Below are 27,434 nucleotides of genomic sequence, written 5' to 3'. Positions count from 1 at the left end.
CACCGAGAAGTACAAATCCCATTACTGTGCTAGTGCTCGTGTGAACGTGAGCTCACTTTCAGACACCAATCAGACGGTTCTAACGTTCTCAGCTGCACTCCTGTGGACCTCGTACTCGCCACAGTTTCGTCTCTTCACATGGAAAAGGGTATTTTTGAAAGTGAAAATTTCCTCTTTGGGTTTTTTTGCACTCTCGTTGACAAAAACCGCATTCTGGGGTCACGGAAAAACACCGCATTCTGGGGTCACGGAAAAACCAAGGCGAAGAAATTTTGAACGATTTTTGAAAATGTAAACAAAAAAAATTCAGTAAACAGTAAAAAAAAAAAAACATCAAGTTTACTTATGATATATTCCTTTTACGAATCGCTTTCTTAACGTCCCTCATAGAAATGGTTTCCACAAGGCTGACATTTTCACCGCGAACTGTTCGAGAGTTTTTTAATCCTCGCCATTAACATTATTTGTATTATTACGTGTTTGACTTGATTCGTTGTTTTTTTTCTTGCGCGGACATTCGGCCTTTTTTCCTCTTTCCTATGAAAATGGACCCCAAAAACGGCACTTTTTCTGTTTTCAGTGGTTGAAATTTCTGCTCATCCAACGTAAACGTATTCAGCTGACATTAGCTACGTGAGTGTGTGATGTTCGTGAATTGGAATATACACTGGTAGAAACGTGTTTCGTATTAATGAACTCGAAACCTTCTCTGTTTACTGCGACGGAAAGCGCCGACGTCGCGTCAGCTCAGTGTTCGAGATGGAAAAACGTTACTGGGGCGGATGTGGATCAGGTGGTAGAGCGGGTTGTCCGCTAATCGTACGGTTGGGGGTTCGATTCCCAGCAAGACGCTGAACCCCGAGTTGCTCGCGATGGAAAGTTAGCGCCTTGCATGGCAGCTCTGCTACCACTGGTGTGTGAGTGTGTGAGTGTGTGTGAATGAGACACGGTGTAAAGCGCTTTGGATAAAAGCGCTATATAAGTGCAGACCATTCACTAATGTGAGATGAGGGATGGGGGCGGAGCTTCTAGGGTGTCAGTTAATATACAGCAGGGGAGGAGTTCACAACACCTACGCAGCTGTCAATCGTTCCAGACGTATATGTCGGTTTGTGATCCGAGGTTGTGATTAGGTGGAAAAGAAGACTTTCTTTCTTTCTTTTTTTTTTTCTTTTAATTTAGGAACGATGAGTCATACCAGTGAACTCCGAGGCTCCTACGCATGATATGTGAAATGTGTTGTCGGGTCTGGGACAGAACTGGAATTGAAAACCACCCAGGTAAAAAAAAAAAAAAAAGAGTTTGAATGTACCCTTGTGATGTTACTCTTATTCCGCCGGTGTTTGGGCAGTAATGTCGAGCCAGAGCTTAAACCACACTGACACAATGCGAAACAAATCTGAAACCAATTGGGTTTTTTTTTTCTGTTTTTTTTTTTTGTTGTTGTTGTTTTACTGTTGGAGGTGTTTTGGTTTTCTTCCTGTTAGGATTCAGAGCCTCGGTCATCGTAGTGACGAAGAACGTCAAAGTTTGTGTCTGGGCAGAACGAAGAAACTTCGAAGAAACGCAAAGAATACAAAACACCAGCTAAGCCCCTACCGAGAGGCACGAGCACAGAGAGCAGCAGAGGCAGGTGTGTTTCTCTCAGACAGGAATACCGATGCGATGGTTTATCCCCGAGCCGAGCCATGACAACCCCCCCCCCCCCCCCGTTTTTAAATTATTATTATTTTTTAAAATAAAGAAACACGTTTGAAGTGTCAGTATTCAGTATTCATGCCGTTAGCTGTTTGCTAAGTGACCATACAATAAGAGGATTTGATTTTCTTAAACCTCAGTCAGTTAGTTTTGTTCAGATGCCACGTTAGTATGTTAGCACACACGCACACACACGCGCACACGTACACACACACAACAACAACAACAACAACAACAACGGTAAAGAGTTTGGGGTATCGAGCAGGGATGTCGTCAAACCCTGGACACCGGCGATGCATTTAACCAAGAATAAAAGTATCTGTTCATGTTGAAAACATGAGCTCTGCTTCAGAGAGAGGTTCTCGTGTTCCTTTGTTGTGTCCTTTGTGATGTTGTCCGCAAAAAAAAACACAAAAAAACAGCAGCGGTGAGCGCAGCACGAACCGAGACCATGTCCGCGCAAGTTCCCTCCCGGCCACCTTTAATCAAGAGTTCCCAAGATTTCCCAAATGTCCTCTTTTTGAATTGATCTCTCTCTCTCTCTCTCTCTCTCTCTCTCGGAACAGAAGGAAATGAGAAGGGGACGTGTTTGTGAGAGGGAGGTCTGCCGAAATGTCAGAGGTGCTACTGCGGTTTCCAGTCCCTTATCAAGCCTGCTATATATGCCCCGGTTTGGAGAGGTAGGCGATGAGAGCCACCACAACCCCCACGTACACCCCGGTGCCGATGGTGATGGAGAGAGCGGCCAGGAACAGAGCTCGTCTGGACGCGATGCTGGCCATTGGGAAGTCACCCTTTGTCACGGCTTTGCTGGTCTGAAAAACAAAGAAGAAGAAGAAGAAGAAGAAGAAGAAGAAGAAGAAGAAGAAGAGAAGAGATGAGTAATGAAAGAGAGCCTGCATTTCCAAACCCTTCCTTTCTGATCATTTATTACTTCTCCGACAAAGAACGCTGCAGCAAGGACACTATTCACATACAGTGCATTCCTAAATGATGTGAAACAGAACACACACACACACACACACACACACAACTGAAGCACTTTGATATCTGGAAACACTGGAAAGAATCAAACCCACAGCTCTGAGATGCACACTGAGAAGGTTAATACAACAATGAAAGAAAATCTGAATTAATGCCTGTGTGTGTGTGTGTGTGTGTGTGTGTGTGCGCGTGTGTGTGTGAAGAGTTGAAAAGCAACCCGCTGCGGTATGTCTGCATCACACCGAGCCGTCACGTCGTCTTTAGATCATATTTTCAACCTTACACTCGTTGAGGAATTAATCCCAAAGCACAGAGAGCCATTAACACGCATTTCCGAGCCTGTGATGCAGCTCTTCGGCGTGGTTTGAAGTAGTCCTTTCCAAGAACCGTGCATCTTTAAAGGGAAAATTCCCTACCGAAACACATTTCTATAGGAACAGATCGCTCACAGGGGCCTGTACGGCAGACGCTCGGGAAAAACGGATTTAAAACAAAACAAAACAAAAAAAAGCGTGTGAAATCGTTGACGTGGGGAAGTTTTCAGTAAGCAGATGTTTATTTCACTTTTACGGAAGGAGTCTCCAGTGTCAGAGGTGAAGCTGTAGCTTGACGTTTTCCGACATCTTCGGATCCGAGGGGTTTGCGCTTCTTTGCGGTTTCTCGGTAACGTAACAAGCTGCGTTTTGTTTTTTGTTTTTGTTTTTGTTTTTTTTTTTTTGGGGGGGGGGTATTAACAACAAGAGAAAGAAAGAAAGAAGAGAGTTGTTTATAGCTGATCGAGCGTAACCGAGAACAGGCACTAACTTGTCGTCACGGACGCTCCAAAGCATTAAGTTTAACTATAAATGGATAAAAAGTACAACGTGTCATTCTTACATTCATAAATAAATAAAAAAATTTGTAATGGTTGGCAAACCACAGTGGTATAAGAGGAATAAAACACTCAGGGAAGTGCTGTTATAGGAAAAGAATCAACAGGAACTCAGGACTTCGTTATTTTACTATAATAGCATGCACTGACACTGGAGACTCCTTCCATACGTGATACGCCATTCGCTAAGTTTATGTCCATGTGAATCAGCTGTTACTATAGAAACAATAACGCATTACAACGAGCGCGTTAATATTTGCAGATTTGCACCTGCTGCTATAAAAAACGAATCAACACTTTCTGACCAATCAGATTGGAGAACTCAACAGCGCTGTGGTTTAAGGTGCTTTAACAACCTCCCGGCTGATTTCCTCTTACAAGCACTTGCTCTTTAAAGCGCTCCTATGATGGTTTTGAAACGTGCCTAATTGCTCTGATCGGTCAGACGTCCCGGTCTGTCGTGACCGGTCTACCGCTGTCGGCGAGCGGCCGAGGAAGACCGGAGGCGGGGCTTTTTGCTACAAACCTACGTAGATTAGTACAGGAAGTAAAGTCTGGAATCACTAACGACTCGACTCAGCTGTTCAGAATCGCTTCCTTCTTTTAACTCCGTCTGTCGTGCGCTTTGATTGTTGAAACTTTGCAGACGTTTTACATTCACAAACACGCTGCGTATATGACACACTCCACGAAAGGGAATATCTGGAAAACCGTAATAGGTGCACTTTAACAAAGGTTTCATTTTATTATTTTAAAAGGATGACTCTTTTTTTTTTCTCCGAACTGTATTGTACCGATTTGTTTTTTTTCTCCATTTGTGACCTATTTCGAGAGGACTCAGACTTTAGAAGCTAGCCGAGCGCGTTATTATCCGTGCGGCGAGGTCTCTTCCTCAGTGAGACGTCTTTCGAATCTCTGGTTTAAGTGTCATTTTCTTTGTTCCGCCGCTCGTACGAAGCTGCTCTCCTCTCGGCCTTGGCTTTCACAGTGGAGCGGCTCTGTGTTCTGTTTTAGCGTCACGAATAACCGGACGATCCACCGAGTGAGTAGATGAGACCCAGTTTGTATCCATGGCAACATAAGGCATTTTAGGACAGCGTTGTTTTAAAACTTGTGATGAATATGCATTATACAGTAGATTCTACTGGAAGCTTTTATCCTTTATATATTCCTCATCGACATTCTCTAATAACTCAATTCCAAAACTGTGTGTGTGTGTGTGTGTGTGTGTGTGTGTGTGTGTGTGTGTGGGAAGAAACGAGAGCCGAAGGCTGTGGCTCAAAGCCGCAGCCTCGCTCCCATTTAATTTCTTTTAGCGCGATGTCAATGTTGTAATTGTTTCATCTGTTTGAATTATTTAGCTGTGGGTTGACGCTCCCCAAGGACGAGTCTTTCACGGTCGTGTGAATGGAGCTGGATGGATGGATGGATGGATGGATGGATGCATGGATGGATTGATGCATGGATGGATGGATGGATGGATGGATGGATGGATGGATTGATGCATGGATGGATTGATGCATGGATGGATGGATGGATGGATGGATGGATGGATGGATGGAGGAAACGCGTGGAACACGTGCTACCGAGTCGGCTCGTGTCCATTCGGGGGCTCACATCAATATCATAGAGCTGCTACTACAAGCAGTGAACACGTTTCGAGGTTAAAAAGGTGACGCACGTGAGAAAATACGTTCTGATAAAATAAAATAATCATCGTTGACACGGTGAAGTTTTCTGCCAGGAGATGTTCATTTAACGTTTACGGAAGGAGTCTCCGGTGTCAGGGGTAAGGCCGTAACTTTACGTTTTCAGGACAGACTTTACGCGTATTTCTCAGTAACGTGACAAGCTGCGTGTTTTGTTTGTTTTTATGTCTTATTAATTTCAAGAGAGACAAAAAAAAAACCACCCCGGCTATTTATAAAGACTTTGTATATGTTGCACAACATGAAATGTAACTATAAATGGATAAAATAAAAGCCGGGTGCGTCTGTGATAATACCCGTGTTTGTTGGCAGATTGCTGTGGTAGAAGACCCTGTGGTTGATTATTTTCCTCTAACATCATGACCCGGTGTGTTTAATTCCTCACACTATACACCAGACGAAGTACGGATGCGAGGTCTTACGCGAAGGGTCCGCTGCTTTCGCATCCTTGCAGTTTTGAGATTGAAATAAATTCAGATTCATATAGCAGATGGCGGCAGTCAGGAAGAGTACATCAGCCTAAATGAAGCTCAGAGCTCCGCCTGAGCGCCGCGCCGTGTTATTGACTCACACACCGCATCCTTCTGCACACACATCGAAGAGAAACTGAAGTTTACTTTGCGGCGGTGTGTTTTTCTCGTGGCCTTTCACACACACACTGATGTCTGTTTTAGCCGCAGTTTCACACACTGTGAGCTGCAAATCCCGTGTGACTGCAGTGTGTGTGTGTGTGTGTGTGTGTGTGTGTGTGTGTGAGAGAGAGAGACCTCCTAATCCCAGAAAAACAATATTGATTTTTTTACCGCTTCACTCTGTGACAGTCGATAATATGCCACTCGGACGCCGGTGTGTCTACGCTGAGCTCCGAGTTGTGCAAACACATTTTTGGTATTTTTCATTCATTGGAAGAAATCTTTGTGTCAAAGTCGTTCCCTTGCCTAATCTCTCTGTCTCTGTGACACACACACAAACACGTGGCTAATTGAACCGAACGGTACGGAGATGTCTATGACGGACTCGGTCTTAGGGATGCACAGCGGTCTTAGGGATCAGCACGGAGTTGAAGCCGAAGCCCATTTTTGGGGGGATAAAACGCTCCGATTTAAACCCTAATCAGAGCGGATTAGTCTGACGTGATAACATGATTATTACCAGGATTATCTGGGTAATTTCTGTGAAGATTATAGACTGGACGTACTAATGGATCTAGTGATTCTGTTAGCTACACTTCCTGAAGGAAACTGAAAGAGCTGAAAGTGACCGATGGGGAAAAGAAGAATTTATAGATGTTAAACATGAGCACCGTGTAAATATTTCAGAAGAAAAGAGCGAAGGAAAAACAGCACAGAAAGAAAAAAGAGAAAGAAAGAAAAACATGAGTGGGGACGCTGAGGGAGGGAGGAGGAGCGGGGACGCTGAGGGAGGGAGGGAGGAGGAGCGGGGACGCAGAGGGAGGGAGGGAGGAGGAGCGGGGACGCTGAGGGAGGGAGGAGGAGCGGGGACGCTGAGGGAGGGAGGGAGGAGGAGCGGGGACGCAGAGGGAGGGAGGGAGGAGGAGCGGGGACGCTGAGGGAGGGAGGAGGAGCGGGGACGCTGAGGGAGGGAGGAGGAGCGGGGACGCTGAGGGAGGGAGGAGGAGCGGGGACGCTGAGGGAGGGAGGGAGGAGGAGCGGGGACGCTGAGGGAGGGAGGGAGGGAGGGAGGAGGAGCGGGGACGCAGAGGGAGGGAGGAGGAGCGGGGACGCAGAGGGAGGGAGGAGGAGCGGGGACGCTGAGGGAGGGAGGGAGGAGGAGCGGGGACGCTGAGGGAGGGAGGGAGGAGGAGCGGGGACGCTGAGGGAGGGAGGGAGGAGGAGCGGGGACGCAGAGGGAGGGAGGAGATGTGAGGACAATGAGGGGGGAGGAGTGGGGGCATTGAGGGAGACAGGGGGAGTGGGGACACTGAGGGAGAGAGGGAAGGAGGGAGGGAGGAGAATCGGGGACGCTGAGGGAGACAGGAGGAGTGGGGACACTGAGGGAGAGAGGAGGAGTGGGGACGCTGAGGGAGAGAGGAGGAGTGGGGACGCTGAGGGAGAGAGGGAAGGAGGGAGAGAGGAGAATCGGGGACGCTGAGGGAGACAGGAGGAGCGGGGACGCTGAGGGAGGGAGAGAGAGAGGGAGGGAGGAGGAGCGGGGACGCTGAGGGAGGGAGAGAGAGAGGGAGGGAGAGAGAGAGGGAGGAGGAGGAGTGGGGACGCTGAGGGAGGGAGAGAGAGAGGGAGGGAGAGAGAGAGGGAGGAGGAGGAGTGGGGACGCTGAGGGAGGGAGAGAGAGAGGGAGGAGGAGGAGCGGGGACGCTGAGGGAGGGAGGGAGAGAGAGAGGGAGGGAGAGAGAGAGGGAGGAGGAGGAGCGGGGACGCTGAGGGAGGGAGAGAGAGAGAGAGGGAGGAGGAGCGGGACGCTGAGGGAGGGAGAGAGAGAGGGAGGGAGGAGGAGCGGGGACGCTGAGGGAGGGAGAGAGAGAGGGAGGAGGAGGAGCGGGGACGCTGAGGGAGGGAGAGAGAGAGGGAGGAGGAGGAGCGGGGACGCTGAGGGAGGGAGAGAGAGAGAGAGGGAGAGAGAGAGGGAGGAGGAGAATCGGGGACGCTGAGGGAGGGAGAGAGAGAGGGAGGGAGAGAGAGAGGGAGGAGGAGGAGCGGGGACGCTGAGGGAGGGAGAGAGAGAGGGAGGAGGAGGAGCGGGGACGCTGAGGGAGGGAGAGAGAGAGGGAGGGAGAGAGAGAGGGAGGGAGGAGGAGCGGGGACGCTGAGGGAGGGAGAGAGAGAGGGAGGGAGGAGGAGCGGGGACGCTGAGGGAGGGAGAGAGAGAGGGAGGGATGAGGAGCGGGGACGCTGAGGGAGGGAGAGAGAGAGGGAGGAGGAGGAGCGGGGACGCTGAGGGAGGGAGAGAGAGAGGGAGGGATGAGGAGCGGGGACGCTGAGGGAGGGAGAGAGAGAGAGAGGGAGGAGGAGGAGCGGGGACGCTGAGGGAGGGAGAGAGAGAGGGAGGAGGAGCGGGACGCTGAGGGAGCAGAAGTAGGACAGAGTGGGCGTAATCGTTGTTAACACTCTGCAGTGCTCAGCTGTGGAGGTGAGACAGTTTATTCAGTTCTCTGAGGAAGCAGACTCGAAAACCATCCCCCATTTCTCCACCTGCTCACCTCCTGCACTGCATTCAGCTCCTCTCTAAACACCACAATTATTATCACAATTACTCCTGCACAATCAAATTAGCTTCTGACAAGATCATTTAGCCGGTAGCTCCGCCTGCCGTGGCCTCAGTGGCGCAGAAGACGTTCCTTTAGTTCTTCATAATAAAAAAAAAAAGAACGGCTTGTTAAACACAACGTGTCAAATGAAAGCTGGACCAAGAAGAGAAACAAGAGAAAAAGCAGGAATGCAGAAAATAGTGAAGAAAGAAGCGCAAAAGGAAATAACAGAACAAATATATAAATAAATAAATAATACAAAAAAGGAAAGAATACAAAAGAAATAAAACACAGTAAAGTCAACATAAAAGGAAACATACCACACGAAAGAAAAGGCATTTAGAAAAGTAGAAAGGAAAGAAAGAAAGTTTCACGAGTGACATAACGGGAGAACAGATACACGAAAAGGAGAGAAGAAGGAATATGAAGAGAGGGAAAGAATAAAAACTATACGTGGACACGACCAGTAGAGGAACGGGAAAACAGGGAGCAGAAATGAACCAAGAATCAATCAATTTCGAGCGATTTTGTCGGTGTGTTTCAGTGGGAAAAGCTTGAAAATGATGCCATTTTCATCGAGAGAGCGAGAAGAAGAAGGAGAAGACGTTATGATTTTCTATTTTTGAGGAAGGTGTTGATGATTGGAGTAAAGGTTTTTGAGCATGTGCGTGAAGCGAGAGATTCACAGCAGGCGTTAAAGGGGAAACGCTCTCATGCTGACAGAAATGAGACAGATGGAGAAATTCAGATGTTCCTCTACACTGGCCTTGTTAATGACGTGTGAGCTGGAGCTGGTATGTGTGTGTGCGTGTGTGTGTGTGCGTGTGTGTGTGTGGACAGAGCAGAACTCCTCCCCAGCTCCACACTCTGATTCAGTGTAACGTGCAGCGTTAGCGAGATGTGTTCTGTACTCACCCCCTGAGAGAAGTAGAAGGCTGCGATGCCCAGAGGCCAGAAACAGCAGAGCATGGAGAAGATGGCCAGGCCCAGGTGATCACGAGGAGGAATGACGATGAAGTTATCTTCACTCTCGCTGTCGCTGGAGCAGTCCGTCTGCGGAGAGACACAGAACACACTGACCATGCGAAAAGAAAAATCAACCCACCCTTGCATATTTTCTTATTATTGTTGGAACTGAGTGAGTCGTACTGTAGCGAAGTACTGAACAGGGGCGTGTGGGCGGAGCTAGAGATCACTGATTGGTCACACAAAATGGTCATCGCATTTCCTGACAAAAAAATGAAATCTCTTTCAGGTTTCCTGGTGATATAAAGAGAGCGTGGCGATCGCCGCTCTGGTTTTATTTCCTTTCACAGCTTTTATTTTGACGTGGAGTTTTGCTCTACTTCCTGGTCCTGTCCCCGCCTCTATCCCTCATTGCTTTCTTTCACTAATACGCTCGTCTCTGTCTATCTCAGTGTATTTACTCCAGCTCAGGGTCCACCGGTCCTAGGTTTCGATTCAATTAGTTTCTATTCTTCTGGTGTCACTAACACTTACACCCACCCGCCTCCTGCTCGTGACGACGTCAAAGAAAGGAGGAATGAAAGAATGAAAGATGAAAGGAAACCAGAAAAAACGGAGAATAAATAGAAGTTGGTTAAGTAAAATAAAAACAAAAACAAAAATCAGAAATAAGAACAGAAAGAAAGAAAGAAAGAGGGAAAGCAAGCAAAAAAGAAAGCAAGAAAAAGAAGGAAAACATATATTTGAAAAGTTAAATAAAAACAAAACAAATGAAAGCAAATAAAAAATAAGTACAGCATGAAAGATACAAAGAAAGAAAGGAAGAAAGGAAGAAAGACGATGTGTATATAAAAAGGAAAATATAACACAAAACAGACAAAAGGAAAGCAGGAAATAGTTCAGAAAGGGAGAATAAAAGAATTAAGGGAGGATGTACGAACTTGATGCAGATTTCATACTACGCCATTCGGTGTGCTGAAATCTGCGAATTCCATGAGGAATAAAGGAGGGGAATGAACGAAAGAAGGAAAGATGTCAATAAGAAAAGGACGAAATGAACAGATGGAAAAAAGAATGAGCATGTATGTTAAAAAGAAACGAAAAGGTAACGTAATACAAGAAAATGAGAAGGCGTGGAGGAAAAGAAAACAGGAAGGAAAGGCGTGTTTATTTTAATAATCATCCCCATCACTACAGTTTCAGCGAATAATCAGTCAAATAAAATAAAATAATCAGTAATATAAATGAAGTGATGAAAAACGTCAGAAAACGTTCGAAAACAGAAACCAACACGTGGGAACTCTTCACCCATTACACTCCGGTGAAGGCCTCACGAGGAATACTTTCACACGGAACCATTAGTTTGTGGTCAACGTGAGAAACAGTGGGAGTGCGATGTCGCTTGTGGAATAACTCTTACTGACCTTCTTTATCTGGTTGTCCAGTTTTATCACACATTTATGGTCCTTTTTATTCAGAAAAACAGGCCGAAATGGAGTTTCTGTGACGGCTCGGCGGGTTGAAAACGGTTCAATACGGTCTCGAATACATCCGGAAGTAGCACAAAGCAGGTGAACACAACCAGGTAACAAACCAACGGAGACAGGACGAGAACCAAAACCAAAGCATAAGCACACGGCGTGCGTCAGCATGGGAACCTCGACACGGACGAGGAATCCCTGGCAGATTCGTATTTGCGGATTTATGTTGTTATTTACATTTACTCCACCGTCTGTTCAGGTCGGAAGGAGTCTCCAGTGTCGGCGCGTTGCAACCGTCAGAGGTAAAAATGTCACTTCAGGAGATGACGTGGAGATAACTCATTCCTCAACATTTCGATTTTATACAATATATATACGATTTCTAAAGCCATGCATCGTAACTACTACTTTTTTTTAATATCGTGAAGGTTGTTTTGAGTTTCGAAAGCAGTAAAAAAGGCAGAACGCAGAATAATGTTTCACACTTCCGCTGAAATATTTATATCCTCTTATGCAACAGCAGGAGTGTGGATCCAGGTCACGAGAGCAGAGAAGAGCAGGGGCAGGTCATGATAGGAGGTGTGAACTCTCAGACATTTATTTAGCAATAATTACTGAGACAGTGCTGCTGGGGGGGAAAAAAAAACAAAAAAAAAAAAAAACAAACCCCAAAGCATTTCACATGCGAATGCAAAAGAATTGACACTGAGAATAACTCATCCATCATCTGAAAGATCTAGAAATATCCACGGTGACCTATGAGCACATCCAGTAAGCCGCATTCGCCCTCGCCAGCTCACCACCTGACATCTAATCTACCATCCTGCGTTCTCCCTCTTATTATTATTCTTTTGCAAATCAGGTCTCGGTTGCTCTCTGAACGAAAACATTTTCATCACTGCTCTTAAATCTGCACCTTCTCCAGCATGAATTATTTTTATCCTTATCTCTTCATGCTCCTGTGAATCAATGGAAATGACGTCTACGCCCACAGAAGCTGCTGCTGCTGTTGTTGTTGTTGTTGTTATTGTTTGTGTTTGTGGCCTAGAAAGATGACTGCATCGCGTTCCTGTATAAATCACTGCTGATAAGCCGTTTCTACCTGGAATAATATAGTAGGGATGTGTGTAAAGCATCGCAGATCCGTCAGAGAGTCATTCGGTTTTCTCACGGATTTCTGAATGTCAAATTCCAGTGATGTGATACAAAGACGTTCTGAGTTTATAAAAATAAATAATAATAATAATAAATCAGTCACTGGGACCGGGTCTGACGTTGATTATTTTCCCATAACGGCATGTCCGGACGTGTTTTATTCCTCTTCTACCGCAGCAATTTTGCTAACGTTGAAAGGTTTGACTAATTTAAGAGTGTGTTTCATGTGTATCAGATGTACACTCACTGGATGCTTTATAAGGAACAGCACACTCTCCATCACACTCCACGAGCTGGTTAGAAATATCCCTTTGAGATGTTAGTCCATTTTGATATGATGACATCATTTGCTGCGGATTTGAATCTCCTGTTCTAGCACATCCCGAAGGTGCTCCATCGGATTCACACAGCATCTGGAGACCAGAGGCCATCAAAGTACGCTGGACTCATTGTCATGTTCACGGAAGCAGTTTGAGCCATTATAAGACGTGTAAATTGTGGCTGTAAGGTGTGGGTGTGGCATTCACACAAACATTCGCCAGACCATCATGACCAGCAGCACCAGTACCACCAGTCTGTACTGTTTACACAGTGCAAGGATTCGTGCTGTTGACGCTACGATCTGATCTCGAGATTCGTTCAGACCTGGCAACATTTTGCCATTCTTTGTCAGTCCAGTTGTGTTGACAAGGTACCCACTGTAGCCTCAGATTCCAGTTCTTGGCTGACAGGAGAGGAACCCGATGTGATCTGCTGCTGTGGCTCATCCGCCTTACGGTTGTATACTCGCACCGGACTATCCATTCTTCTCTCAGTTCTACTTTTCTCATCAGATGTTTCCGCCTGTAGATCTGACGCTCAGTGGCGGGTTTTTTTGTTTGTTTGCTTTTAACACCATTCTGGGTTAACTTTAGAGAGCGTTCTGTGTGTGTGTGTGTGTGAAATTCCCAGGAGATCAGCAGTTTCTGAAAATACTCAAACCACCCTGTTTTGGCGCCAACAAAAAAAAAAAACACAAAAGTTGTGTGAAAAACAAAAGAATGTAGAAACATAGGATGATATATATGTGTTGTTTTTTTCTTGTTACGGCATGTTGATTTGCAGGGGGCACGGTGACTTAGTGGTTAGCACGCCTGCGTCGCACCTCCGGGGTTCGAATCCCACCTCCGCTCCGTCTGCACAGAGCCTGCATGTCCTCCCCGTGCTATGAGGGTTTCCTCTGGGTACTCTGGTTTCCTCCCCAAGTCCGAAGACATATGTGATAGCTTGATTGACATTTCCAAATTCTCCGTAGTGTGTGTTTGTGCCCTGCAGTGGGTTAGCACCCTGTCCGGGAACTCCCGGAGTTCCCTGGGATAGACTCGAAGCTCCCAAGAAACAAGTTCTTGTTCTCACTTACACTACAGCAGCTACAAACAGTCGTTCCCTTACCAGCGTTTCCTTTTCCTCTCTCTTGAAGTTGAGACAAACAAAAAAAAAAGTCTTGTTACTAAGACACCACAGACAGACAAGATATCTCACCGTCCCTTTCGCTTTCCATCCAATCGAACTGTACGGTCGCCGTGTTGCAGGAGTTTACATTATGGTTGTCAGTAACAACGCTGAGCCTCAGCATCATTCCTCTGCTTCCTCACCGTTCCTCACCATGACAACCAACAGGTCATTAATGCAACCTTATACTGTTATTTTTCTTTTCTAGAGATTTCATTTAAATGTCTCTATTCAAACCCCACAGCCTGGGTTCACCATCTTAGCCTAATAAGCTACGCTCTGCGCACGGCTCCTGTCTTTTTCTTCTGAGTGACCTGTCACTTCCCCGGAGCCCATGACACGTCCAATCAGATTAATGAACAGTTCCGTCGGATCAGGGCGACCGGGGCTACGGGAGAGCGAGTGAGTAATTCATGTTGCCAAATTGCCTACCGAGCACTCGCAAATCCGTCCCCCTGCAATTCCTTCTCCTCTTTCGGTCCTGCTTTTTCAATCCGTTACTTTATTTCATTTTGAGGTGATCGATTCCTGCTCTTTCACACCGATTATGTGTGTGTCGTGTAGAAGGCTTCGGCCCGAGTGTTCTCTTGAGCTGAGAAAATTGAATCTCTATGACTCTGGTAATTAGCTGCTTCATCAAACCACTTCAGTCAGAACTGCATCCTGGACGTTTGCACATTTTATTTATTCATTTATTTTTGCAGGATGCCCTGTTTTTCCAGCTTTGGGCAAACACAGCAAGGTGAATTTATTCAGCCCTTCTCCCTCCTGTAAACAAACAGTCCGCCAGGACAAATGGAAATGAATGTTTTGGTTGGAAAGCGATTGAGGCGGTCTAAGCGGAGGAGACTGATGGGGGGAACGAGGGGAAAGATCTGCCAGGCGAGAGCCGATAATATTCCAACAAAGGGGCAAGTGACCGCATTGGCAGTGGCGTTAGGAGCCGAGCGTCTCACTGGGGATCGGTGGCTGCAGAAAAACACTGCCATACATTTTTAATGCCTTCGATTGGGGTTAGTGAGAGCTCTCTCACGGGGAAAAAGGAACAAGGTTATGTTAAGTTATGCCACACCAGGTCCGCCGAAGCAAGCCATGGGGGTGCGATTCCTCAGAGGGTTGATTAATGCTCAGCGCACGCCGAACGGACATAAAAACCACCCGCTCCTTGGGGTTTAATAAGCCTCTGTGATTTACACTGTAGACCTCCAGACCTGCGCTTAAGAGGCATGTTGGGAGTCTCAGTCGTCGAGGGTATGATCGAGATGCCAGTCGGCATGAGCGCTCGAGCCAGACTCGGGGAGGAGGAATACCGTTGCGCTAACACAGCCGCCGGAACTCCGAATGAGACCCAGAAAAAGGATTTCCTCGTCATGTAATCTACTAGTAGGATCAGCACCTCATATAACCGAAGGGTCTCTCAAGGTGTAACGTCTGAAAACCCGAGCTGACCACGACAAAACATTCAAAACAGAGGCATCCTGAAAGAATATCAGGGATGAGTGGCGTTCCCGTTTCCGAACTGAAGACTATTTTACTCTAACAGCACATCCCAAAGTGTCTGATTTCTCCTGCACCACAGCAAATAAAATGTTTATTTATTTAAGATCATGTCATACATTTGTAGTTACATTTAATGCTGTGGTTGGTTCCTGTCGCTCCCTCACCAGCTTCTCTTTCTCTCTCTCTCTCCAAGTTAAAACCCCCCCCAAAAAACCCCGCAGCTTGTCACGTTACCAAGAAAACCCAACGCGTACACTTTAAAAGCTTAAACACTCACAGCAGTTACAAAGCGCTGACACTGGAGACTCCTTACATAGACGTTAAATAAACACCTTCCCAAATAAAACTTCACCACATCCGCCATTATACATGCTGTCTTTAATCCGTTTATGGACGAGTTGTGAATGACCCGTTACTATAGAAACCATAACGTATTAGAACGAGTGCATACATTGACAGTATTCTTAAGCTAGCCTAAAAAAAAAAATGCCCTGCAACCTTATTCAGAAACTACCTGCAACACTCTCAACCCTGCTCTCAGGTCACTTCCTTTCCAGAGAGTAAATCTGCAGTGCCATTGGAGCTAAAAACCTGGTCAGCTTCATCCAGATTAATTCACAGAATTGCTATTCTGATCTATGATGTGGATGTAAATTTAATTTAGCGAGAGATCCATTTGTTCCAGCGGTGTTTGTTGTTCCTAACATATCTACCCCGTTACTGAAAATGAATTTCCCTCTAAATCCATAGTATCCTCTTTTTGTTTAGCGTGTGTGTATGTGTGTGTGTGTGTGTGTGTGTGTGTGTGTGTGTGTGTAAACAGCCCTCGATCACCTGAGTGCTGCGCTTGCAATAAACCACTAATGAGATTAAGAATGGGTTAGCTTAGCGCTGATGGATTCCTACGAGCCATAAATGTTTAGAAACTAATTGATTGCTCGGTGCTGGAGATTTTTTTTTTTTTTTTTTTTTTTGAGCAGGAACATCAATCTGCATGGAGCTGTAATGATTTTAGATTAGGACTGTATTTTATACTGAAAGTCAGACTGTATGAGCTACCGATGTGTACATTTGCTTTTTTTATTTCTGACCCAGCTCGATTTTTATTTCCATGGAAAGCGAGAAAAAAAAGAACGCAGCTCATTTCCTGTGCTTTAGGTAATTAGGCGACTAATATCGACACGGCTGGAATTACCGTGTTATTATCATTTTGAATTAAAACGAATGCTGTATTTTGTGAAGAAAACATCATCCGTGCTGAGAATGATCTGTGTGTCGTCTGTGATTAGTACATTTTATCACGTGTCAATCATAAACAGAAGGGGCCCAAACACCGATCCTTGTTGAATGCATGCTTTACAGCGTCATGTCTAATTCGAATAAGTCAAACGTCTGGCGTGAACATAGGTTTCAACGGCGCTTGCTCCATGGTTCGGCGTTATATGATGAAAAAATACGTAAATAATTATAATAAACACCCTGATTTGACGTTGCACGTCGTTCTACGCTACTGATACAGATCTTTCGTCATTACACCGATTGAGCGATTATGACGTGCTTTGAAATAGTGCCAACTCCATAACTATCATCTTTTTTTCTTCAAAAATCTGGTTTCAAAATTATTGCGACTCCCTGTAGAGCAGTGATCACCAACCGTCTTCCTTCAGAACGTCCTTCCTGCAGGCTCAGTTATTACGGTTGGAGCTAAAGTCTTCAGGAAGGCCGATCTTCAGGAACAGGGTTTGGTGACCACTGCCGTAGAGAATAACAGCATCGAGTCTCTTCGCTCCTGTAATGCCTAGCAAGACACTTCTACACCCTTGAAGTTCTTCAGCTGTCCCTCGTTAGGGACCCTATAAAGTGCTTCCCCATCAGAATCCGGTCCTTTTCAAAGCTAGGAAGCTTCAATTATCTAAAGAAATCTTAAAGAAAAGCTTTTTTCTAAGAGTGTACCGAACGATTCATCTTGAACAACATTTCAAGATCTTTTTTATTTCCATATTGCGCTTTTACGCATGTGGACGACCTCTTGATTTCAGATCACAGGATTTCCACAGGGTTCAAATCTGGCCGGCTATTCATCGCAACGTGAACACGATTTAGTGGTGATATTTTATACGGTCGTTTTTGGCCATTCTATGGAAGGGCGCTAATAGTTTTGTGTCGGCTGTCTATTAAAAACCTAAGTTTTGCGCCTTGGTGTGACGTATTATTTTCACACAAAAAATCCTGAGACATGACGCCTCATCCGGAACGTCAATCGTTTGGCGATGATCGGAGCCGGCAGTAAAATCGCGCCAAACGTGACGTGATTCGCGTATCGCGGGTTCCGTTCCACCGCAGCACTTCCAGGGTCGACGGTGAGACCGTTACGGACACACGACGTACTGTGTAGCCGTGTTTAAAACACTGACGCCGAGTGTCACTCGCTCTCAGCCCGCTGTTAGAAATCAGCTTTCGAGAAATCCAGTTTATTTCCGAGCCTGCTCAGGATCGAAGTTTAAGAAGTTGTTTTTATCCCCCCCGCTGTGTTTCAATACTCTATTTCTCAGGGACATCCTGTTAAACTAACACCACTTCCAGATCCAATCGTCGGTTGGCTTTCTGTTCCCTACGGAGAGCTGGTGTTAATATGGATGAATGGTTCTGAAATTAATGTAATGATCACACGCTTGTGTGCAATAAATCTTGTACGGACGCTGCGCTAGACGAAGTGGCAAGAGAAAGTGTTTAGTCATGTCCTGTAGATATGGAACACTTAGAGGATTTTAAGTGAATGAGGTTGTTTTTATAATGGAAGTGTATATTCACAAAAATCGTTTTTAGAGCACAGTTATAGCAATGTACAGTCCCGTCTGAAACTATTCAGGCCGAGTGGTCTGTTTGTGCTGTACACCGAGGACATTTGGGTTTGAGATCAGAAGATGGAGATGAGATGATGTTTTAGGATTGCAGCTTTTGCAGCTAAATGTTTTAAACAACATCAAATATAGAACCGTTTGTATCAGACGGCCCAATTTTTAGGCGAGCAAAAGTATAGGAACGGATCAGTCTTGAAGTTAATAAAAAGTAAATAGCACGTAATATTTGGTTGTGTTTCCTTTGCTTGCAGTAAGTGCATCAATCCTGTACTCACTGACACCAAACTGTTCGTTTCTTCTTCTGTGAAGCTTCTCCAGGTTTCTCCTGCAGCTTCTTTCAGTAGTTGTGTGTTTCGGGGGTTTCTCTCTTCAGTCTCCTCTTCAGGAGGTGAGGTGCTGATCAGTTGGGTGAAGGTCTGGTGATGGACGTGTCCAGTCTAAACCCTTCCACTTTCCCCCTGATGAAGTCCTGTGTCGAGGTGGAAGTGTGTTTTGGATCGTTGTCTCGCTGCATGATGAAGTTCCTCCTGATTCATTCGGATGTGTTTCTCTGTAAATCTGCAGATAAAACGTTCCTGTAAACGTCTGAATTCATTCTGCTGCTCCATCATGAGTTCATCATCAATAAAGATCAGTGAATGTTCCAGAAGCAGCCGTGCGAGCCCAAGCCGTGACGCTACCTCCACCATGTTCCACAGATCAGCTCGAATGTTCTGGATCATGAGCAGATCCTTTCTTTCTCCACACTTTGGTCTTTCTATCACTTTGGTAGAGGTTCATCTTGTTCCAGAACTTTTGTGGATCGTCTCTGTATTTCTTTGCAAATTCCAATCTGGCTTTTTTTGAGTGGTTTCAATCTTGTGGTACGGCCTCTAAATTTCTGCTCTCGAAGTCTTCTTCGAGCGGTGGATTGTGAGACCTTCACCCTGCCCTGTGGAGGTTGTTGGTGATGTCACTGACTGTTGTTTTGGGGTTTTCTTCACAGCTCTCACAATGTTTCTGTCATCAGCTGCTGTTGTTTTCCTTATCCGACCCGTTCGGTGTCTGGTTGTTAGTCTTTATTTTTCAGAACATTCCGGATAGTTGTATTGGCTATGCTGAGTGTTTGTGCAATGCCTCTGATAGATTTTCCCTCTTTTCTCCACTTTAAAATGGCTTGCTTTTCTCCCATAGACAGCTCTCTGGTCTTCATGTTGGCTTATCCTTATCATATGTAAAGTCCAGGGCTCACATCAAGAGTAGATTTTCAGAGCTATTTATTGTTTAAACAATCAAGCTAAATAAAAATGTATATCTGGAATCTTTATATATTTCATTAATGCTGATTTGTGACGATGCATGTTCTCCCCGTGCTGCGGGGGTTTCCTCCGGGTACTCCGGTTTCCTCCCCCAGTCCAAACACATGCATGGTAGGCTGATCGGCGTGTCTAAAGTGTCCGTAGTGTATGAATGTGTGTGTGAGTGTGTGTGTGATTGTGCCCTGCGATGGACCGGCACCCTGTCCAGGGTGTACCCCGCCTTGTGCCCGATGCTCCCTGGGATAGACTCCAGGTTCCCCGCGACCCTGAAGAAGGAGTAAGCGGTACAAGATGGATGGATGGATGGATGATTTGTGACGATGTACGTTGTTAAGAGTGCTATACAAATAAAATTGAATTGAACTGAACAGCTTGCTCAGTTGGCTGTGTGAGCTTTATTTCGATCTCTCAGTGAACTGTTTGTGCATCGTAGAAAAGTAAGCATCTTCAATCTAAAGATACATAGCCAAAATCAGCCAGCTAGCTGGCTAACATAAAGTAGCTAGCTAGAGCGTGCACAGGAATGTAAAATTAAATGTGTAGAAAAACCTTTCACACCTGGTCACATGTGTTTATTTTTATATCACGTGGGTATTTTTTATTACCTGAATTGTGTATTTGTGTATTTTATTCCGATTCAAATTGTGTTGTACTTGTAATATAGCTTACATGGAACTCAAGCTAGCTAGATAACCGATTAACATTAGCTAGTTAGCTGGAGCATGTAGAGAAAAACTTTAGCACCAGTCTGCTTGTGATGTGTCTCCTTATCTGATTGGTGTATACTGTTGTGCAATATGATTTGTGTTATATGTTTTTTACCTAATGTGCGCAAGCTAGGTAACTACTGTTAGCCAGTTAGCTGGGTAGCAACAGCTAGCTAGCTGGAGCATATAGCAGAGCGTAGAGCACTCTTACGCTCCCGGATGTTTATGTGTGTGTATTTTTGTTATCGGATCTGTGTATCTCATTTCGTACACAATGAAATTTGTGTCGTGCTTGTTTTCTCGTTACTTAGCTAAAGTTAGCTAACGGAGCTAATGAAGTCTATGAATATGACTCGTCAGAAATCTTGAGTTAACAGAGAGGATTTTTAACATGTATAAATACGACTTAAATAATCTCCTCTTTTACAGACATCAACGTGTGTTATGCGATGCGTGAGATCAAAGCCTCTGACAGAAGATGGTTTCTTGTGATCATGTGTTCAAAGTTAGTGTGTGGTCATGATTGCACAAAATAACCTGACAAAGATGCAGTTTCTCAGAATAAGCACTGCGGCCAAAATAACAGCCATCTCCTCAAAAGGACGAGTGATGAGTACCTACGATAATCATCATCATCATCATCATCATCATCATCATCATCATCTTCTTAGTATTAAAACACCGCCTGGTGCGGGCTGTAAAATACTGTTTCTCAGAGCTGCAGAATTTAGCTTAGGCTAATAAACTGTTGGAGATGAAAGAGCAGTTTCTTCCTTTTCATCCTTTCCCGGAATTCATTTTCAGCTCAGTCTCTCTGGAAAAAAGGTGAGATCTTGGCAGAGAGTAAAAAGCTTTAAATTGGGGTTTAAAGAGGCGAAAAGCAGCTTTGGTGACACTGAGAAACCTCACGGAAAGGGAACACAAGGGCCATTAGCGTCGTCTTCCGGTTAGAGACGAGCATGGCTATCGGCAAGGAAGAAAAGAAAAGCAAAAAAAGTAAAGGAAGAAGAGTGGCTAGAAGCTCTGACTCAGTCATGATACATGGAGGTAGACGGAGGTGGGGATTACAGAATCAGAGCAGCAGGAAGCGCTTCAGTGAGGACGCTTAAAAGCTTGTTTTTATCCCCGATACAGCAGGCGGACTGCGGCGCTTTTAAAACTACGCACACACACACACACACACACACACACACACGAGTGCTGTTAGGATTTGAAATGTTCGCTTTAAGTTTTAGTACAAATTCACAGTTTTGTGTACGCGGTCCAAAACCTCAGGCGTCATCAAATAACTAACGCTTAGCTGTAAACAAATCTACATATTAAAGCAGGAAGAAGCGTTCACATTCATAAGAAGTCCTATTCCACTTGATTTGTTACTTAAAGAACTGGCAAGCGACAGGGGACTACGTACCATACGTGTTTCTCTGCACAGCCCTGCTGAAAAGAAACCCATTAGAAACCATTACAGAAATTCTAATGGTTTCCATTTAAAAATACCATTAAAAGCATTATCAAATGTAGTGTGTATTGGGGCATATTCTATAAGCATTTAATGGTTTGTATTAAACATGGCACCAATAAAACCCAAAACACATTACCAGCAGAGAATCACAAGGAATATTATAGTTTCCATTAAAACCAATACAATTCCCGTTATAACGGTTAAAAGCGTTAGAATTTCTGTGATGGTTTCTATTTGTTTTGGGGTTTTGGTTTTTTTTGAGCAGGGGGAAGTTGCGATTTCAGCAACAAACGAGATTTCAAGTGAGATTTTCACAAATCTATGCAAATCAGGTATGACTCCTTGAAGCGACTAATCCAGTTGACTGTCTAGAATGATTCCTCAGACCAATCCCACGGCACTCCGTCTTATTCTGTCATATACGACTTCAAGAGCAACATTAGGAAGAAAAATAAAGCTTTTTTTTTTTCTCCAGTACATCTATTCATCCTTTCCTGGATTATTCATTTTTCTCCTGGAGAATGGTCTTGGCAGAGAGCAGAAAGCTTTAAATTGAGGTTTTATAAGGTGAAGAAGCAGCGTTGGTGACACTGAAAACTTTCTGAAAATTGAATATATATATATATATATATATACATATATATATATATATATATATGTATGTTTGTATATTATGAGATGAGTTAGCTGACCAGGACTAGACTGCATGCAGGTAACTAATGTCTGTAACATTCAGTGCTAATGCTATCTGATGATAGCTGCAATATTAACTTGCAACTCATTATACCGAGGCTTGGGGTCCAGTCTTTTCGGCCAGAAAGGAACTAAACCACGTAAATCGAACAGCCCCAGCTGTCAGGACTACGCTACCCATCAGCCCCTGCACCTTACGAGATCACATGCACCTGAGTCACGTTTATGTCTAATTTAAGTTCTGTCTTTGGTAACGCTCTTTGTTTTGCATTTGTCGAGCTCACGTCATGTTTTTGTGTTCCTGCGTTCACTTGATTCTCGGTATTCTTGTTTGAGTACCTAGTGTGTGTTTGGTACTGCACCTATTGAGCTCTGTCTGCACTTACACACAGTTTTACAAAACAATTGAAACTGAGTTTCTGTGGTTTAGTCAATTTCATTTTTGATGTAATACTAAAGGTCATGATTCTCAGTAGTGATTAGACCATCAGACCAGATATCAGGCTACAGCCAGTCATGCATTCATCACCTCATTTCTCATCTTGCCGAAGCGTGTATCAGTGAAGCCGCGAAGCTCATGCATGGAATGCCGTGAGATCTGGTGTTGCTCAGTCTGGAGCGATAAATCTATGGCTCCTTGACACCCTGATATTCCGAGATACGGCATGATATAAAGTCTCACACCTTGAGAGACACACACACACACACACACACAGAGACACGCTGTCGCTGTCCTCATTAGACGCTGCATTTCATCACCCGATCATCATGACGCGTCGTGTTAATGAGGCTGATCTTACACTCGGGTAATCAGCAGGTTAGCGAGCAGGTTTTAGCTGTAAATCTTTTCATTTCTGGACATGTTGTGGCGTTTTGGTCAAAAATTCGTCATCAGTGGGGACACTCGATTCTCCTGTAGTGTTGTTAACTGTTTTTGCAACAAATTGTCATATTTATACTTATGTCATATTTTAAAACATATAAATAAATAAATAAATAAATAAAAGTTTCAAGCTCACAGATAAACTCTTCAAACATTCTGCATTAGAAAGTGTTCAGCGCAGCAGAAAGTAAATATTATCGCTAATGTCATATAACATTAGCATGAAATATCGCACACATTAGCTAGCTACATGCAGTGTGATTAATAAACTGAACCCTCCAGAAAACATCTATTATATGCTCTAATGTAGTTTTACAGTCAAATTAGAAGAGAAAAATATCTTGTTTATAGGGAAAACTTCAGATTAAACGAAAATAAAGAAATCTTGCACTAGAGAATAAACTCCGAAAAACAAAACTGAAAAGCACTCATTATCGTAACGTGGCCTTTAAATAGCTTTCTCTGCTGTGTTTTACATTTTAAGTTATTTAATGAGATCGACATGATTGAGTCATTAGAACAGCCGGATAGAACCTTATAAAAACAGTATTTTACCAAATAATAAGATTCTATCTGTGTATGTTATTACGTTTACTTCCTAATTGTCTCAGAATTTCCATAATGTAAATGTGACGTTACCTTAAAGTGGAGGTCAGTGGAAATTTCTGTACTCTCACTCTTTATATACTCATTGGCTGCGTTTGAAATCGACAGTACCTATGGCATTACCTACTGGGACAGTACCTACTGCGTTCGCTTCACATGGCATGTCCGGTTCCATTATGGGATAGAGTAGGGTATTTCTCACCTACTGTTTTAGGAATACTAATTTAGACATACTACATCCTTCGGTGTACTGCTTTTCACCTACTGTACAGTAGAGTAGTAGGGATATTTGGACGCAGCCTCATCGGGAAGTTTAGCATTGTTTCCGATCGCATTTCTAAGGCGTTATATCCCGCGTTTGTTCATTTGTTCGTTTTTTTGTTCTGATTTGTTTTCAATTGTGGTCCTTCGCCTGTTCCTTTTGCTGTGATTGTTGATTGGTTGTCACTTTATCCCTGATGTTTTTGCCTGCCTTTTACATCGAGTTTAACATCGGCATTAAATTTAACATTGCGCGGTGTAAAATTTCGTCTCCGTTAAATCTGTTCGACTTAGCTAAAACAAGACAGTATATACTCAACATCAGTTAACGAGATGTATTCTGGATGCAATGAAAATTTTGGCCTGAAATGAGACGAAGACCGAAACGTTTTCAGCCTGAACAGAAAAAAGGGAGGGAACTTTGACATGATAAAGAGAGATTAAATACAAGGCTTAAAACGAAGTTTCAAATCGAACACTTTACAAATAAATCGAATGCTAACGCTAATTAGAAAGTGGTCAAAAATGCTGTGCTTCCTTTACTCTCCTGCACCAGTCGGTGCAGACGCATTCAAACACGTGTGGGGGAAAAAAAATGCTGGGAACGCTTCAGTTTCTATGGACTAACAGCACATTAACGTTTAGATGGTTGAACATTCGGCAGGTCTGCTGAATAAAGCAATCCTCCCTCTCTCAGACTGTGCAGTTGGTTCCAAACACATGGTTGCAAGGGCATAAAGTAACAGTGGACATATTTTCTTATTACTGCCGTTATATTTCTGAGAAATGAGCCTGAATCTGCAAGCTGTTCGTTTGAATGTTCTCACACTCTAATTAAAGCATATACAGTAGTAAGTCAGAACGAACGCTACCCTTGAGAAATCAGCTGGAGGTGTCTGAAATGCTGACAAGCTGTTCTTCATCTTTATTATTCCACGCAGTCCACAAGCAAGTAGAAAGTATAAGAGAAAAATAGTGCGTCATGCTACCTGAAATAGCTTGTGTATGTAGGCTATTCTTGAGCACTTCCGACATTCTCGTCGCAGAAGATGGTGCCGTGTATATCATTCAGAAGTAATTGGCTTTGTAGAGGTATGGAAATGAAAATGATTAGCACTATTCTATTTAAGAGTTACCACTAGAAACAGGCTGCATAGCAACAGGTCATCCACATACTGTAGCAATGATATGTAGATGAGTGAGGTCTTTTTCTTGAACAGTAAACTGAGATATGTTTTTGAGTAAATTACCAGCCACCATTCAGGGGTAAATGTGCAGCTAATCTACAGTGGATCGTTGCGTATGTTAGTGGGCGTGTCCCGATGGCATACGTGGCTCTAACTTCATGCTCATGAACTCTAAGCAAGCTTTGCATTTTTACCTCATACTCGATGTATTCCTCCTCCTCCACTTCATAGGACACCGTCTGGATCTTCACCTCATTTTCATCCAGGAGTTTAGCCTGTGGATCTTCAGCACCGGGCGTCTCCGCGCACACCTCCTTCTCCTTTTTTTCAGTGAAGGTGGTCTCACAGCACTCGCTTTTGTAGTCCTTGGCCTTGACAGTAACGTCGTCCTTGTAGAGGATGAAGTTGGGCTTGTAAAAAGCCTCCACTGCCAGGTGAAGGGAAGTGGCGTCCAGGAGCTGAGCTTTAGCCTTACCGTTCGTGGCCGTGACCCCAACCTGACCTCCAACTCCTCCACCACCACCACCTCCTCCAACTCCTCCTCCTCCTCTTCCACCTCTGCCTCCGCTGCTGGTCACGAAGTAGTTGATGATGTTCTCCTGGTACTGGCTGCTGGGGAAGTCACTCCTGTAGCCGTAGTCAGCCTTGACCACGTGCTTGCTGTTCTTGTCCAGCAGAGGGTTCTGCAGCTCGCTCAGGCTTTCCATAGTACACCTTTCCACAAGGAAGTATGTGACTGCCTTACGCTCAAGGTTTAAGGAGGTGATGGGGGACGGGGACGGGGACGGGGGGGGGTTCGGAGAATGATGGAAACGATGACCTTGCCTGGACCGATGTGACGAGGGCTAATGGTGTTCAACAGGCCATGAGCTGAAGGAAACGAGAGAGAAGGGAAGAAGAAATGGGTTATTGAACACACGCAGTAAAGATTTTTAATAAGAGATGTCTGGCAGGACAGCTGAGGGAGAGAAAGTACACCCTGCTACAGTATCTATGTCACGATGCAAAGAGAAAGTTCTGCTCTAAAAGCAGCTGAACACACCAGAGCGCATTCTGATTTCCCGAAGGGAAATTTGAACATTTTTCCAAGTGGATAATCAGACAATTTTGTATAAATATCATTAGACCACAGTGTTGAATGGGTTGTTTTCAAAGATTTAATCTGTACATATTGGGATTGTGCATTTTTTAAACAACCCCAATATCTGATATGACCAGAATACCTCTAAGTATTGTCCAATAGCAAGCTTCTTTTCTGTCGAATGCGCAAAGTAACATGCTTTCAGACAAATCGTATTCTCTCATTATTATTACTTTTTAATTCTTATACGTTGAATTCCGGATTCTGATTGGTCAGAAAATGTAGAATCATTTTCTATAGCAGCAGCTCAGACAGTAGTGCAGCTGCAAATCACGTGTTTATATTAACACGCTTGTTCTAATACGTTATCGTTACTATAATAACAGTAACATTTATACGGTGGAAGCTTCACATAAATGAACTGGAAAAAAATGTAATGTAAGGAGTTATGTTTAAGTGGGAACAGAAACTAACTCTGTCCGACGTTCCACGACATTAAATGTAACTAAACACAGATAAAAAAACATGACGTTATGTTATGCGCTTTAATATGAAAATGCACTAGTGTAAACAGGGCCTGAGTGGTTAGCATGTTCGTCTCACAGCTCTAGGGTTGGGGGTTTGATTCCCACCACTGCCCTGTGTGTGCAGAGCTTGCACGTTCTCTCCATGCTACAGGGGTTTAAACGTCAGGGGTTTCCTCCGGGTACTCCGGTTTTCTCCCCCAGTCCAAAGACATGCATGGTAGGCTGATTGACATGTCCAAAGTGTATGAACGTGTGAATGTGTATGTGATTGTTCCCTGTGATGGTTTGGCACCCCGTCCAGAGTGTACCCCATCTTGTTCCCCAATGCTCCCCGGGATACTCTCCAGGTTCCCCGGGACCCAGCAGGATAAGCGGTATAGAAAACAGATGGATGAATGGATGGATGCATAAGCATTTTATTCCTTACTTGGTGTTATCGAGCAGATAGAAGGCTCCTGTCACTGCAGTCTCGCTGCAGAATACACATCAAGCCCTTTTAAGCCATTTATCAAAATAAAATTACCCACACTTCAAACATAACATAGCAGAAGTAAAGCATTTTTATCATCCATACAAAAGCCTGACAGCCAAAAAGCAATTTTCACATTACGTAATCAGATTCACACACCCCGGCTTCACTCCGAATGTCTCCACATGTCAGGAATACTGTGATAATCAGCCAGATTTCAATTAAATCACTTCTGTGGCCCTGAACAAAATCACTGATAACAACCTTTTTGTATATGTGGAGAAATTGCGAGGGAGGATGTCTTAATTAAACACCAGA

The 27,434-nt window shown here is 44.4% G+C and overlaps 1 protein-coding gene across 1 annotated transcript in view; it reads right to left on the bottom strand.

The window, feature by feature from the left end:
* Positions 1-1,714: 1,714 nt before the first annotated feature.
* The window catches only part of syndig1l (synapse differentiation inducing 1-like), a 33,011-nt gene continuing 7,291 nt past the window's right edge, over positions 1,715-27,434 (bottom strand). Inside the window, exons 2-4 of the mRNA XM_017455487.3 lie at positions 25,234-25,909; positions 9,404-9,541; positions 1,715-2,513 (exon numbers count right to left, since the gene is read on the bottom strand). Of these exons, the coding sequence (XP_017310976.1) occupies positions 2,355-2,513; positions 9,404-9,541; positions 25,234-25,746 (810 nt within the window). The 5' untranslated portion in view covers positions 25,747-25,909 and the 3' untranslated portion in view covers positions 1,715-2,354. The remainder of the gene's footprint in view (positions 2,514-9,403; positions 9,542-25,233; positions 25,910-27,434) is intronic.

This window comes from Ictalurus punctatus, chromosome 25, assembly GCF_001660625.3.
Source record: "Ictalurus punctatus breed USDA103 chromosome 25, Coco_2.0, whole genome shotgun sequence".
Lineage (NCBI taxonomy): Eukaryota > Metazoa > Chordata > Actinopteri > Siluriformes > Ictaluridae > Ictalurus > Ictalurus punctatus.
This window is presented reverse-complemented; position numbering and strand designations above follow the sequence as displayed.